General features: G+C 46.3%; 7 protein-coding genes across 7 annotated transcripts; 3 read left to right on the top strand and 4 right to left on the bottom strand.

Moving 5' to 3' along the window:
* Nucleotides 1-228: 228 nt before the first annotated feature.
* Nucleotides 229-2,099, top strand: BHQ10_003693 (uncharacterized protein; the record flags this gene model as incomplete). Its single annotated transcript, XM_040875977.1, has 2 exons — nucleotides 229-748; nucleotides 805-2,099. The coding sequence occupies 2 exons, from the start codon at nucleotides 229-231 to the stop codon at nucleotides 2,097-2,099; spliced, it is 1,815 nt and encodes a 604-aa protein (XP_040732197.1).
* A 520-nt stretch (nucleotides 2,100-2,619) lies between these two features.
* On the bottom strand, nucleotides 2,620-3,785 carry BHQ10_003692 (uncharacterized protein; the record flags this gene model as incomplete). The annotated part of the gene is made up of 3 exons (XM_040875976.1): nucleotides 2,620-3,052; nucleotides 3,107-3,678; nucleotides 3,732-3,785. 3 exons carry the CDS (start codon nucleotides 3,783-3,785, stop codon nucleotides 2,620-2,622), a joined length of 1,059 nt encoding a protein of 352 aa, XP_040732196.1.
* A 486-nt stretch (nucleotides 3,786-4,271) lies between these two features.
* Nucleotides 4,272-6,045, top strand: BHQ10_003691 (uncharacterized protein; the record flags this gene model as incomplete). The annotated part of the gene is made up of 4 exons (XM_040875975.1): nucleotides 4,272-4,349; nucleotides 4,404-5,075; nucleotides 5,131-5,778; nucleotides 5,833-6,045. 4 exons carry the CDS (start codon nucleotides 4,272-4,274, stop codon nucleotides 6,043-6,045), a joined length of 1,611 nt encoding a protein of 536 aa, XP_040732195.1.
* Nucleotides 6,046-6,165: 120 nt separating this feature from the next.
* On the bottom strand, nucleotides 6,166-6,997 carry BHQ10_003690 (uncharacterized protein; the record flags this gene model as incomplete). The annotated part of the gene is made up of 4 exons (XM_040875974.1): nucleotides 6,166-6,436; nucleotides 6,500-6,674; nucleotides 6,732-6,804; nucleotides 6,872-6,997. The coding sequence occupies 4 exons, from the start codon at nucleotides 6,995-6,997 to the stop codon at nucleotides 6,166-6,168; spliced, it is 645 nt and encodes a 214-aa protein (XP_040732194.1).
* Nucleotides 6,998-7,538: 541 nt separating this feature from the next.
* Nucleotides 7,539-8,647, bottom strand: BHQ10_003689 (uncharacterized protein; the record flags this gene model as incomplete). The annotated part of the gene is made up of 3 exons (XM_040875972.1): nucleotides 7,539-8,308; nucleotides 8,445-8,532; nucleotides 8,591-8,647. 3 exons carry the CDS (start codon nucleotides 8,645-8,647, stop codon nucleotides 7,539-7,541), a joined length of 915 nt encoding a protein of 304 aa, XP_040732193.1.
* Nucleotides 8,648-9,423: 776 nt separating this feature from the next.
* BHQ10_003688 (uncharacterized protein) lies at nucleotides 9,424-10,762 on the top strand (the record flags this gene model as incomplete). The annotated part of the gene is made up of 3 exons (XM_040875971.1): nucleotides 9,424-9,527; nucleotides 9,580-9,713; nucleotides 9,774-10,762. 3 exons carry the CDS (start codon nucleotides 9,424-9,426, stop codon nucleotides 10,760-10,762), a joined length of 1,227 nt encoding a protein of 408 aa, XP_040732192.1.
* A 428-nt stretch (nucleotides 10,763-11,190) lies between these two features.
* BHQ10_003687 (uncharacterized protein) lies at nucleotides 11,191-12,168 on the bottom strand (the record flags this gene model as incomplete). Its single annotated transcript, XM_040875970.1, has 1 exon — nucleotides 11,191-12,168. The coding sequence occupies one exon, from the start codon at nucleotides 12,166-12,168 to the stop codon at nucleotides 11,191-11,193; it is 978 nt and encodes a 325-aa protein (XP_040732191.1).
* Nucleotides 12,169-14,370: the final 2,202 nt, after the last annotated feature.

Genomic DNA, 14,370 nt, shown 5'->3' with positions numbered 1-14,370 from the left:
GCTCAATCAAACAACGTTCGGACGGCTCGATCCGTTATCTCGGCCTATCTTATCGCATTGTTTTGTGACAGCCCTCGAGTGTCTCCGTCGCATTGTCAGCATCAACAACCAGGAACTAGACTATATAACCGACGCTGCGCTGATGATCTGCGCATCAATCCAGTATTTGCGCTGTCATCTTTCGAATATACACAATCACCCAAAAACTTGACTTGAAACACGGAGCGCATGAGTACAACACCATCTCCACTCGACTTTCCCACCGCAGCTTCGATGGAAGTGGCCATGGACGCATATGACGACCATCCATCGTTGTCGGCGTCGCTGGAGGATTTTGCGGCTCCCACGACACGGTCACCTGTTCCTGACATGCCCTCGCAACATTCCGGGTTCCGATCAGAGTATTCAGACGACGGCCGGGCTAGTAGCCCTCAAGAGCGCTGGTCGCCGCCCGGTCTCAGACAACCCAGCGACTCGCTGAATGGAAGTCATTGGTATCGCCATACGCCTTACGATCGATTATACATGAGACCCACGCTACAACCGCACAGCGCTTCGGCATCGCGCGAGGCGAGTCCTCAATATGAGGATGCACCCGAAGCACCACCTCCGCCATCACCACTAAAGAGCGTCGAATTACCTGATGTTTCACTTGCAGCCAGTGTTCCTCTACCGCCAGGCACAGATTCGCCTCTCAAAGGACGATCGGTATCTCCCGAACCACGAGCAGATGAGCCACATTCAAATTGTAGGTGATTTTAATGTATCAGAATGCACATTGAACTGACTTTTCTGTCTGTTTAGACGTTCGTTTCCGAGTATCCGCCGAAGTAGCGCAACGAGAACCCATACAAGCTGTTTGGAATGCGATTCGTCTTCCATTCAATCGACTGTTCAGCACCAAACTCAGCACGTTTACAACCGTCCTCGTTGGACTCTTTGGAATGTTATTTATGCGCTCGTTATCTATACCTTCGGCTACGCCGACAGTACCTAATTTGATGAAACTATGTGCATTTGCGCGCAATTTCGAGCCATTGATCCACTATTCCGAGAATGGCATACAACATATCAGCAATTTACAAGAGACAGGAATCGCCGTCTGGGATTTGGGTGAATCTGTGCGCGGCAGTAACATGACAAGTGCGCCCATTATAGTCACCCAACTGGACGAATTATCCGATTCACTAAAGACTCTTTCCCTCGAATTGACTCGATTCTTCTCCAATGTGGACTCGGACATCGATTCGATCCTGCTGGTAATGGACTGGGTCCGTCGTGAGCTTACGGTAATCAACTCGCAGCCGCCGAGTAGTCTGCCAAGCGTCATGATTGACAACATACACAATATGATATCCCAGCTTGTTAGCTTGGAGCATGGAGCCGAAACGACTATCGACGGCGAAGCCCCTTCAAGCAGCAATCCAGTTCCCGGATCCCTGACCATGTTGGGAACGGTGGTAACGACTGTTTTTGGCCCAACGTCTGCGCATCGCACTCGCACAGCCTTGATGCGAACATTCACTGAGTTCCTAAATGTCCTCGAGGAATCGATCAATAGCGAATTAGTACACTCCAACGCCCTGGTCGCACTCTTCGAGTCTATTGATCGCCAGTTCCTAAATCTTCAACGTGTCGTCGTCCGCGAATCCGACACCCAAGAACGCGAAGAAGGCGAAATGCTCAGCTCCCTCTGGACTCGCGTGCTAGGCCCTAACAGAGGCCTAGTTCGCAAATACGAAAAGAACCGAAAGCTGCTCGCTGACGTCCGCCGGCGCACAGTAAGCAACAAACACCAACTAATGGACCACCAAGCCCGCCTTCTGAATCTAAAAGTCAACCTCGAAACCCTGCGCCGGAAATTGGTGAGCCCCCTCGTACGACAGAAGAATGATTCCTTTATGTCGATTGGCGGCGCCATTGACGCGACGAATAGCGTCTTGGGCGCAATCGAGGATCAGATTGAAGGTGTAGAAAATACATATGACTATCTCCGGGAGGTGCGTGAGACGCAAAAGAAAAAGTACATGGACATGGTCTTTGGCGCCAGCCGGATTACGGATAGGTATCTGGAGCTCGACGAGACGGCTGATGATTAGCAGCGTCTCTAGCAGACATATCTTCCCTTTACTTTATTTGATTTTTTGTCTGGCGCCATTCTTTGCTGGGGCTGTTCTTTATCGGTGTTTGTCAAGACAGTGTATCGAACGGAGCTGTGGAGTTTGATCTTTCATATCGTTCAAGTATTTGTCATCTATGCTTTGATCCCATTTTGTTGTCTTCTCTTGGGTCTCATACTATGCTAGTCTGATTTATTGGAGAATATGGTTCGGGATGCATCAAGGAGCTCTGGCGAACGAACCTGGAATTGAATTCTTTGAGCAGACAGATACCTAGGGATATAGCTACACATGAATAAAATTCATTATTACTTTATACAAAATGTATAATGTACAATGTAGTATTATGATGCTTGTAATATTTTTTGTATGAATGTATTGATATGAAAGGTAGGTAGTATCACACGCACTGAAACCACAACGCCAAGATATGCTTAGTTGATGGGAATGATGGCCAGCTTGAGCTATAGGCCAACAACCACTCTTTTGGTAAGGAAATTTAAAATCCACCGCCATAATTAGTCGTTCCATACGGCGTTGCTCCATAAGGAGTCATCCCACCACCCCAAGCGCTCCTATTTCCCCCATTCGCGCCCTGCCCATACGCCGTAAATCCACCACCAAGCCCACCGTCAATCTCAGGCGGCTCATATGCATCGGGAGATCGAACGCCGCCTCCAAGACCCATGTCCTCGTCACCCTCGCCTCCGAGACCATTTACTTGCGCACCGGGTCCGCTGGGGTTGGTGAGGGTATCGATTATAGTGGCCAGTTTGGTTTGAAGAGTAAGAATGCCTTGTTGCACGATCATGTCTGGTTCGAGATTACCGATTGATTCGACGTCGACGTAGAATGTGTTTGGTTCGGCATCGTAGTCGAAGGGCTGGTCGGGAGGGTTGGGGGTTTCCCATTTTCCGTTTTCTGAGATGGGCCTTTTCTTAAATTAGCTTGAGGTGCCTCTCAATGATACAAGGAAGAAGACATACCATTCCTTTGCAGGATCCTCCTCATACCAATAATCGATATGTCCCAGATTATTGTGCGGATCATACTCGAACCCCACCGCCGACGTAGGAGACCATTTCGCATGCTCCTTCGCAATACCCTTGCGCGCAATACATGTCAACTTCAACTCCTGCCCTTTGATCAACTTTGCAATCAACGGTCCCTTTCCCTCAGGATCTGTAATGACTGGATTKCCAACCCACTCATTGGCCCTGTCACCAGTGACCACCAAATCTCGCGAATAAACCTTCATAACGTCATCGGCCTGGTTGCAGCGTGCATGCAGCGTCAGCCGCACACTACATCTCGAGCACCAGCTCTCGCATGTACAGTCTCGGTTGTACTCCATGTCGTTGTCGCAATGCTTGCTGTTCAGCGGTATGAGACCGAGTCGGTGTGCTAAAAACTCGTCTGGAAGCACGGATGTATTCACTTCGACTTCGACAATGTCGATGGCTACCGTGGGCACTTCGGCGATCATTGTTCGTCGTAGCGCGTTTGCGAGTGTGAGGTCGACGTTGGATAATTTGAAGTCGACGCGATACGGCTCTGTCTGTGAGCTGTTAGATTATGGAAAAAGTACTGGAGAGCCAAAAGAATAGTCACCTCGCGAACTGTTATTTGCGGCCCAGCGGGCTCGATGTCCATTTCATAATCCATGATAAGTGTGTTGAGGTGGGAGGTTGAAGAGAGAAAGGCTTGAGAGATAGCTTGAAGTAGGCCAAATCGGCCTCGAATATGAGTTAAATATGATCGCTCCTGTGAGCTCGGTTATGTACCGCAATATGCAGAGCTAGATCGTGGATGTGGTCGTTGGTAGGATGTTTGAAAATGTTGCGACTGGCAGTCACTGAGCTCTTTGACTTGTCTGCGATCAATCGGAGTAGAAATGTGCTTGTGCTTCTGTGGCGCGCCGTATGGAAATCTAGGCTGCGCTAGTGCAAATGTGGATTAGCGGCACTCGGCTCATAGATGATAACCACCTTCGTACAAGTACTTAATTAGTTAACTCGTCAAGGTTCTTTTCGCAGATTTTACATAAGTAGCCGCTGCCAGACGATCTTTCGCAGCAGGCTGTAGCCGAGCGAATCTCTGGCCAGAGACTTTTGTATCCTGTATCTCATATTACGCTTCGATAGTCTCAGAATGAGCCGGCCGTTGAGAAGCACCAAAGGCTGCTGGACATGTCGTCTCCGCCGCAAGAAGTGCGATGAACGACGTCCTGTATGCCAGCTATGCCACACCTTAGCAATTCCCTGCTATGGCTACGGATTAAAGCCGGACTGGATGGATGGCGGTGACGTTGAGAAATCCCAGATTCAGAGTCTTAAGCAGACTGTGAAATACACGTCGCGGCAACGTGATAGAGCCAAACCTCAGCAACAGCGTTCTCAGAAGGAAGCTATTTCGTCGTCAAGCTCAAACTCGGATTCGCTTCGTGCCATGCCGAATGTTAGCGGTGATGTAGTCAATTCGGACTTACAAAAAGAAGACTCGCCGTCGGAGCCTTCCTTTTCTTCACACCAGAGGAACATAACCATTCACGACAGGGCAAATCCCATGCTCTTCATGGGCGATTTATCGCTCTCCGATACAAGACTCTTGATGCATTTCGTGGACCACGTATACCCTATGCAGCTCCCCATCAGCCAGACTTCCATCATTCGGAACGATCGAAACTGGATTCTGCCAATCATCATGCATATAAAACCATTCTATCACTCAGTTCTCGGGTTAGCCGCCATTCATCAAGGGTTTCTCACGTCTCAGTCAGCAGATGAAGCAAAGAGAGATCGTGTGCTTAAATATGCGCAAAAACACCACTCGATTTGTCTTCAAGATCTGGTATTGGCAATCCAAATTATCGGGCCGTACAAACCGAATACTTCTCAGTGTCCTAAGGGAGGTGCAGGGGTCCTTGCATGTGTTATTCAACTAGTAATTCTCGAAGTTGGTCAAATCTTTCAGTCTTTTATGATTAAGCAACTAATCATTATCTTGGTAGATGTGTATAGACGAGACAGATAATTGGCAAATCCATCTAAACGCCGCAATCGGCATGGTATCAGGTGTTGATGGGGTGCGCGAAAGAACAGCGATCTCAGAGCCAGACCCTATCACTAGTTTGACTTACGGATGGGACGATTTCGAAGATGAATTAAATCCCGAATATCCTCTAGTTCAACATCAGGTTTCCATGAATGTATTGATTGCTATCACGATATATTTGGATGTGATCTCCTGCGTTACAATGGGCAAGCCGCCTCGTCTGCTTGGAATGGTTCATAATCCAGCCGGATTGTCCTCAGAAAATATGAAGATTCGAAGTCTGTTCGGCCAAGAATACTGGGTGATGTTGCTTATTGGCCAGATAGCAGCCCTTCCTACGCCGATCTCTGTTCAAGTACCATTCGATGGAAGTACAACCAATTGCTGCAATAGTACATCTCATGCGCAAATCCGTTCTAGTCTTCACGGCTGGTTACAAGAAAATGGACCTTCCATCGAAAAATTGCAGTGCTCAGATGAGTACACTCTTTCGGCCCCGATGTCGATTCGTGTCACAATGTACCTCTACACACTCGCTGGCATCATATATTTGCACCTAGCAACGAAGGGTGTCGACGAGAGCTCCAGCGAAGTTCGCAACTGCGTAAGGTTGTTTATAAAAGCATTCAGCCTGACCAGACATACATCTACGCCTCAGAATCTTATGTGGGCTATTTATGTTACCGGATCAGTTGCTTTTGGAGATGAGCGCGACTTTTTCCGGACTCTTCTCTCGACTTCTGCTTCATATTTCTCGATCGGACAATGCGGTAGAGTTTTGAGAAAGCTGGAGGATATTTGGGAAAAGAGTGTTGCCAGAATTCCGCTTTTCAGCTCTGATCTTGTGTGTCCGAATTTGTTGTTGATTTGAAAATACCACTCATGGTTTCTTTCACTAGCGGATGATTATAGACAACCGTTCCCACGCCATGAAAAGAACACAGGACAAAAATCAACTTTATTCCTGGGATACAGTTATCTATGGAAACTTCTAAGGCAAAGCGAGGACCTTTTGCCATGACTCTCGTCGACTGATTCGCTCCCACCAAGCCTTGACATGGGGCCTGTCAGTGATGAAATGACCATACCCGGCGTCGAATAGTTTCTGGGTGTATGGCAAATAATAAACATCGATGAGCGAGAACTCATCACCGCCCATATATTGTTGCTTCGCAAGGATGCCCTCAAAGACATCCAACTTGGGCAAAAAACCGGCTTCATAGTGCTCGAGAAGTTTCGGGTCTGGGCTACCGCCACGCATCCTGGGAAATACCAGTCAGTAACTGAAACCCATATCCATGATAGGCGAGGCTTCTGGAACTTACACTTTGAAAATCTTCTGAAAGACCATTGGAGAAGCATAATTATCCCAGTTGTCTCTTTCGACACTGGCCCATTTTTGGAAATTCGCGTTTCCTTTGAGGTCTATTGCGTCGGGGAGAAGCTTTACGCCTTGGTCGGCATATTTGGATGCAATGTAGTAGCAGATTGCTCGTGATTCTACTCAGTATTAGAATCCCGCTGTTTTCCAAAAGAAGAAGAGGGGAAAAACCCTACCATGCAACAAGAAATCACCATCTTCTAGAACGGGGATGACCCCGAATGGCTGTTTTTTAAGATATTCAGGTTGCTGGTAATTTAACGGGTCAGTTGAATCCGCATCCATCATGATTTCTTTTACAGAAAAAGAAATATACCTTGTGCTCTCCGACACTCATATCGACCGTTTTCAAGTCATAGTCGGTCACACCTTTCTCGATCAGTGTAGCGAGAATACGTTGTGTGCAAGTTGCCTTGCTGGCACCAAGAATAACGAGACCCATGATGAATTTGAAGTTCTACACTAGACGGTACAGCGATTTGCGATGGTGAATTGGTAATTGGCGGTGTATGTAGAAAGCAAAAATGGTACCCGGGGACATGTCGAGTTACTTATAGCCCCGCTATGCAAAGAGTTCAAAGCTTGTACTCCCCGATGTATCCAATAGTTCCAGATTGAGGGCATTCATTGACTCCACTGAGGTACCTAGCCGACACACCGTAAGCGATTGCCGAACATTTAGAGAGTCCGATTTTCTGTCTGTGCGCCGTAGGGTGGACCATCATGACAAATGATTGATAATTCGAGCTTTAAAATCATCATCTTTGTCATTGACACTGATGCTGATAGCCGATGTCGTACACAAAGCGAAGACTATGCAAGCATTTGCGCTAAGCACTATGTATGGCGCAGTTAGGGCTGGAGCATTGTGACAAGGGCCCTGATTGGCTGAAGGCTTTCCACAGCATAATCCGGACTCCGGAGTCCAATCTACTCCCATTTCGATAACTGCGCCATCGGTCACTCTCTCATCTCTCCAAAATTTACACCGCGTCAACAAGCCTGTCGTCTCCTCGTAGTTCTCTCCAGTGGTTTGTCGACTCAATCAGCTCCGAGCAGCCCTTGAGCAGGAATCCCCATTTCTTTAAAAAGCTCTCACTGACCTCCCAGCCGTGTCCACACCATGCCTGACCCCAGACCAGCAACCCGCGTCTCTCTATATCATCGAAGCCTTCGTAGAGACTCAACCCGAGATCAAAGCAAAATTCATGCTCATCATACCTTCCGGCTGATAGGATCAAGTTGTCCCGCAGTCTCGGAACAGGTATCACGCTAATCCAATATGGATGAGGCGTAGATTGCTGCAGGGCAGTAAAACGAAGATCCAGTGGAATGGCTCTATCCGCAACAACGCCGAGAGAAGGTACGTTGAAAGTGCTGGTGCATCCATGTGGGAGATGATCGAGAAGTGATAGAATAGCCATGTTGAAGATCATGGCGCGAATTACATTGTACTGAACCAGGGTGATGAGACAGTGATCTGCGGAGAGCGGGAAGATGATTTGAGGTGGAGGGTCATCGGGTGTAGCATATGTTGTGTATGGTAGAAGCGGAGGTATGACTTTGTGTTTGTTGCATGTCTTGTGATCTGTCACTCTTGCCGGAATTAGGAATGTAGACTGGCTCGACGAATGCGTAGTCGGCTTGACTATAGCCTCATGCTGGTCGCCGACAACGAGCATGCCATAACCTTCCCATGAAAAGTCATCTCGAGTCAATTTGTCTACGTGGCTAGTAGCCTTCTTTCTTTCGCCTACGGATCAGTTAGTCCATGCAAAGATCAGAAGCAAGTCAAAAAATTGCACTATTTCGACACAAAGGTCCCGGAGAACCTGGTACAGTATGCAGGACCGCGTCTCTGTCCTACTAAAAGTAGGAAAGTTACTTACGCCATGCCTTCTGCCGTAGTCGGTTCTGTCGCCTCTTCCTTTCGATTGGGTCTGTCACATCTCTCCAATCCCTCTCGTTACACGCTGTCTGTCAAGTACATTAATAAGCAACTGCTTTCATGCACGGTAGTGTGAGGTATGTTTACCTGGCTTGAGTGGCCCGATAGAACACGGCGAATAGCCCTAGTCTGCACCATATCCATTTAGAAAGCCTTAGACTAGGTTCTAACCTTGAGCTAGCCTTGCACCAATAAGAGCGGAGCCGAGACCTGCAGCTTTATCAAGGTACAGATGAGACGTTCCACGAATTCGTCCGTGATAACCGTTATAATTCGTTGATTTATCAGGACGCTAGGTAATCCCATCAGGACTACATGTATGAACGACACGTGAACTGATCAGCAAGCTGAACCAAGGTGGATACGCGCGATACTCGAATCGTTCGTTTTCTAGAACAAACTCGCCTTGTCACAGCTTGAGATATTGGATTATTCTGGCAAAGACATGGGGTGATTATAAGCGCAAGTTTACGCTTCGAAGCTCTCTCTTGAGTAAGCCTCCGAACCCCCCGGGATCTAAGCTGAGTATGGTAAAGCGTTTCTGTGCCAGCCTTGATTTGAATCGCATTGTGTTAACGTTGGCGCTAAATAGTGACTAACATTTAGTGCGTTACGCGCTATAGCCTTTTGGGTATAAGATAGTGATCTATGTGTCTATCATTTTGTAGGTCTCTATGGATGCGAAATAACAATAGACTCATGATGCCAAAGTTAATCAGCTATTAAGTTTTTGAGCTCCGGATGAATCAGTCCTGGTCCGGTTGATAGAGCTTTCCGAAAGCTCTATAAAGAGCTCAAGATTTCATGGCATTCCTATTCCTCATTTAAGATTCAAAAGTACAAAAATTCACTGCACTATATAGTATTTCATAGAACGAGTATCCCTTCCATTTTCGAAACCGCAAGTGGAGTGATTAATAATGGCATCTTTGCTATATCGAGTCTATTCAGCCTTCACCCCAACCACAGTCGAGAAGAAGAGCGACGCCATTAGGTTTGGTGTCCTGGGAGCAGCGAAGATTGCGTGAGTCTACTTGAGATCATTGCTTGCTTATATTATGTACTAAAATTAACAGTCCGTTGGCACTGATAACCCCAGCAAAGTCCCATCCTGAAATCATTGTAMAAGCCGTAGCTGCAAGAAATCGTACCCGAGCCGAAGAGTTTGCAAAGCAGAACGGGATTCCGGAAGTCAGAGATACATATCAGGGTATGCCTATTTCATCTTAAAAACTGTTAGAGACAGATTTAATTGTCATTGTGTCTTTAGAAATCCTTGACGACCCGAATATCGATGCTATCTTCATTCCACTACCCAACAGTCTGCACTTTGAATGGGCTGTTCGCGCCATTCGCGCTGGTAAACATGTCTTGGTCGAGAAGCCATCTGTCTCAAACTCAAAAGAAGCCGAGATTCTCTTCAATCTCCCAGAACTATCCCAGCCAAATGCTCCAGTCCTACTGGAAGCTTTCCACAACCGTTTCCACCCTTCCGTGCACCTATTTCGAACGTTCATCAATCCCGCCGATGTCGTACACGTTCACACCGATTCCATGGTACCATGGTTGATGACCAGTGCAGACGGCATTGAGTTCAACTACAACCTCTCCGGCGGCAGCATGATGATGCTTGGAACATACAACTTTGGCATTTTGCGAATGATCTTTGCCGACGAGCCGGAGGAATGTCTGACCTGCGAAACGAGCATTTTGGGTGATGGCACCCACGACAAATGTGACTCCGATTTCAAGGCACGGTTCCGCTTTCCAAACGGCGGTATAGGCGAGGCTACTACTTCGTTGCGAGGGCCCATCTTTTGGAAACCGTCAGAAGCTAGGGTTACACACAAGGAAGTCGCGGTTCCTGACAAGACACTGCCAGATACCCAGGAGAAAGTAATGACGCGTGTGGTTACGTTGCACGGCTTCTTGCATGCTATTATCTGGCATCGCATCGATGTCAAGGACTCCTATATCATCCGCAACAAGGCGGATGGGAAACTTGTCAGGAAATGGGCTGAGTCAAAGTCGCACAAGGCTTACAGTTTCAAGGAGGCTGGTGATAGATTCTCAAATTTGCCTGGCGAAAATTGGTGGATGTCGTACCGCTATCAGCTCGAGGCATTTGTGAATCGGATCAAGGGTCGGCCAACACAGTATTGGGTGAGTGGAGAGGATTCGATCAACCAGATGAAGATGGTCGATATGGCTTATGAGAAGAGTGGGCTTGGGCTGCGGCCAACGAGTTCTTTTAGATAAATCAGCGGGAAATCTGGAGAAGAATGGACAAAAATTACTTGATTACTGGGTAGCATAATGACGAATCGGTTCCCACTACGAATCATAATTATAATACAATTTATTTTCATTCCAAGTATCCTGCAGTAGTCAACAAACAAACAGGGATCCTCACAGGTGTTAGGGTTTAGCTCGGCACGTGCATTTGAAAGACTGCCCAAAAAGGAAATCCGACGGATATGCAGAATCCACTTTCTTTGAAACAGTTGGTCGGATAAAATGAGATGATATTCATTTTCTGATTAGGCAACTAACAAAATCAAAAGCAATTTGGAGCTATCTGTGTATGCGGACAAAATGAGTGGAGATGCAATCTGATGAGACAAATAACAAAGTCAAAAGCAATTTGTGTGTAGAAGAAAAAAGGAGATAGAGTATCATATCACAATCTACTTGGAAATGTACACACACAGCCACACCACGACCGTAACCGTAGCGATGATCACATATGCATCGCGTAGGTAGAACTCTGCTTCTGGTTCTCCCTGATAACGAGCGTGATAATAGCTCAATAAACCGTGTTGTTGAGCCCTAGAAGACTGAATTGCAGTCTCTTTCTTCTCCCATGATGCATCCATCTCGTCTAGCTCGGCGATCTTTGCCTTGATTTCTTCAGGATAATCAACAAGTTGGACGGCTTTCGCCTCATCGGCATCATCAGGATATTCCTTGATCGAGTCGACATGTTTCTTCCACAGTGAGATGATCTCGCCACACTTGGATTTCATTGCCCGGAGGGCAGCCTGGTCAACTACATTTTTGTAGTATTTGTGGTGGAGTATCTCTGCTCGGAAGTTGAGGGTTTGAACTATGTCCGCAGGCGCAGCGTAGATATGGCGTCGGTATATAGCTGGGTCCAGCGAGTATACTGCATGAAAGCCCAAGCCGACAAGGTGTGCCTTCAAGCCGTCGCGCTTCTTGATATCATCGACAATTCGACAATCGAGGAGGATATCAGAATCCATCATGCTTGAGACCTCCTTCAGAAACCATAACTGCCCGGTCTTAAGGAACTTCTCGGCTACTTCTTCCAGGTATTCGGTCCGTGTCTTGTTGTAGTGCAATTTCAATTTGTCCAATGATGCTTTCAATGCATCGAAGAAGTCGAGATCTTCCTCGCGCTCCGCCTCGCGGGCCGTGTTGAGTTCGATCAGTTGTTGAAATGACTTCTCGAGGTTGTTATAGGTTGACTCAATGCGACGCTGGCCCTCGTCGAAATGATGCTGCAGCGCGTTGAGCGGGCTTTCAACATCAGAGGTGCTAGACGGACCATCCTCGGGAGCCTTTTGTGGTGTAATTTGTTCGAGCAGGTCGTCTACCCACTGCTCTCGAGTGCGGGACCCTTCGGAGTGTGCCACGTTGGACATTTTGGAGTGGAATGTTCAAGATTACTAGCTTCAAATCTTGGATACTTGGAGTAGCTTGCAAGTTTGCGTTCCAGGTTGGTGTCAAGTCAGAATTTCAAGGCGAGAAGGGCATTATTTATCACCCCAAGAGCTGATGCGATGCTTCTGAAATCGAGGTCAAGTCGCATCGGAGTAAACCATAATAGGAACGAGTTATTGATGTCTTGTTGCACGCGGCCAGGCTTGAGCAACAAATCAATTTTTTACCGTCGGGCAATACCCTGCCGTCCCCTAGGTGAATGGCATCTGTGATATACTGCATTGAGCGTGGTCATGAAAAGGTTGCCTACATGAAATCAAAACATAAAGGCAATTACCGTCCAGCCACTGTAAATCTTACTTCTGTGTGGATGGGGACTGGAGAGTCGCAGCACAAACATACAAAGAAATAGATCATACCCAAAATTTGAAGGTAAGATCCATGAGCATAATGAGTCACATCTCAGTGAACAGGGGGTTTGTTTGACTATATATCATTATAATTAAATTATTTAGGGTAGATCCAGGTCCATGACAGTTGGGTTTTGCCATATCTAAACTGTAATTTATAAAATATATATAGAAAAGTAAAAGCATGAAAGGTCTAATTAATAAATATTGTGCGACAAACAAGAAGCCTTGCAATGCCTCGTCGACTGTCGAATACCTTTTCAGGCAACTCCTTTCAGTAAAAAATTACTAGAAAAGAAACCTAAGTGCTTATATAAGATTGGATTCAAAGATCTTAAGGTATTATTACTATTCTAATTGAGCCAGAGCTTCTAGCTACTTAAGTTCTTAACTAAATATATGCTACTAATTTTGCTTTGCTATAATAAATACAATTTTATAGTATAAAATCAATGAATGTTCTAGTTGTACTAGTAGTCAATTTTTTGTATAAGAAATATATGCCGATTTGAAATCAATATAGAGAGTTATTTTTCGGAGAGTTTGCTTATATGGGCAGGTGGTTTACCGATTATGTTAATGAGTGGGTTGCTCAACAACTTTATTGCTAAGAGCCTGAACTGTGAGATGATTAAAAATCATTATTGTGTATAAAGCTGTAGCGAAATCTACTTAATTACTGATGCTCTTTCCAAAAATTAGCCGAGTTTCCAGATTGCTTTCATATTAACATATTGAACAAGCCTGTCAATAACGATATGTGTACGTCAACCATCGAGGCATTCCGTAAGGAGTCATAGGAGATTCGTCTAAGTGTATTGTGAGCCAGTCAATTTAAGAGATTAATCTCTCACAATCCATATTTTCTTCTAGCCTTCCCGCCCTGAATCTCGACAGAAGATTGCGAGCTGCATTAGTATGGCTATGTATTTCGCCATGAAACAAAGTACTGGCGTCTTTCCCAACACCTCGTAGGATCACATTCCCACCGGGGTGCTCATTCTTGAACGTTGATATGTCATATATGATTCCATCGATACAAATCAAAAACCTCCCCTTCTCGCAGGCCGTTTGCATTTCTTCTGCACTCATCTCAGGCAGTTGATCCTCACGCAACCCCCACGAGATCGTCTTAGATTCCTCTACCATGGATTGAAACTGTTCCTGGAAGCGTCCTTTTCTGATCTCATTCTCTGGGAACGTTTTAAGATCAAATGCCAGTCTGCTCCTAGCCAAGAGAATGATAAACCATTTCGTAGGGTCAAAGTCAAATAGGCGTATCCCATTTCTGTAGTCATTTGGGAATTCATGATGGAAATTATGGTATCCCTCTCCTAGAGTTAGCACCGCCGCGAGCAAATTATCTCGCGGAGATTTAGTTCTTTGGAATGGTTGATCCCCAAGCCAGTGTGCTAACGAGTTAATGCAGTAGGTATTTTGTTGGATGATAAATACTCGGAGACACCCAGCGTAGACGAATCCTCCAGCCCAATCGTCCCAGCCGACGCCAGCTACCAGAATGGGAACGATGAACGACATCAGCAGTAGTAGCCAGCCGTAGTATTGATTTTGCCATGTGACAACCTTGTCAGCATCTAAGTCGCTGATATCAACTCGACCTATAGATTGGGTATCTCGCTTGAATATGATCCAGCCCATGTGCGCGTATAAGAGGCCTTTGTTGATATTATATGGATCTTTATCTGTATCGACGTATCGATGATGTGCTCTGTGGTCTCTGCTCCATTTACGAATGGAGCCTTGAACGGCTCC

The sequence above is a fragment of the Talaromyces amestolkiae genome (genome assembly GCF_001896365.1).
Source record: "Talaromyces amestolkiae strain CIB chromosome Unknown scaffold6.1, whole genome shotgun sequence".
NCBI classification, from domain to species: domain Eukaryota; kingdom Fungi; phylum Ascomycota; class Eurotiomycetes; order Eurotiales; family Trichocomaceae; genus Talaromyces; species Talaromyces amestolkiae.
The sequence above is the reverse complement of the archived record's forward strand: the minus strand, read 5'-3'. Positions and strand labels throughout refer to the sequence as shown.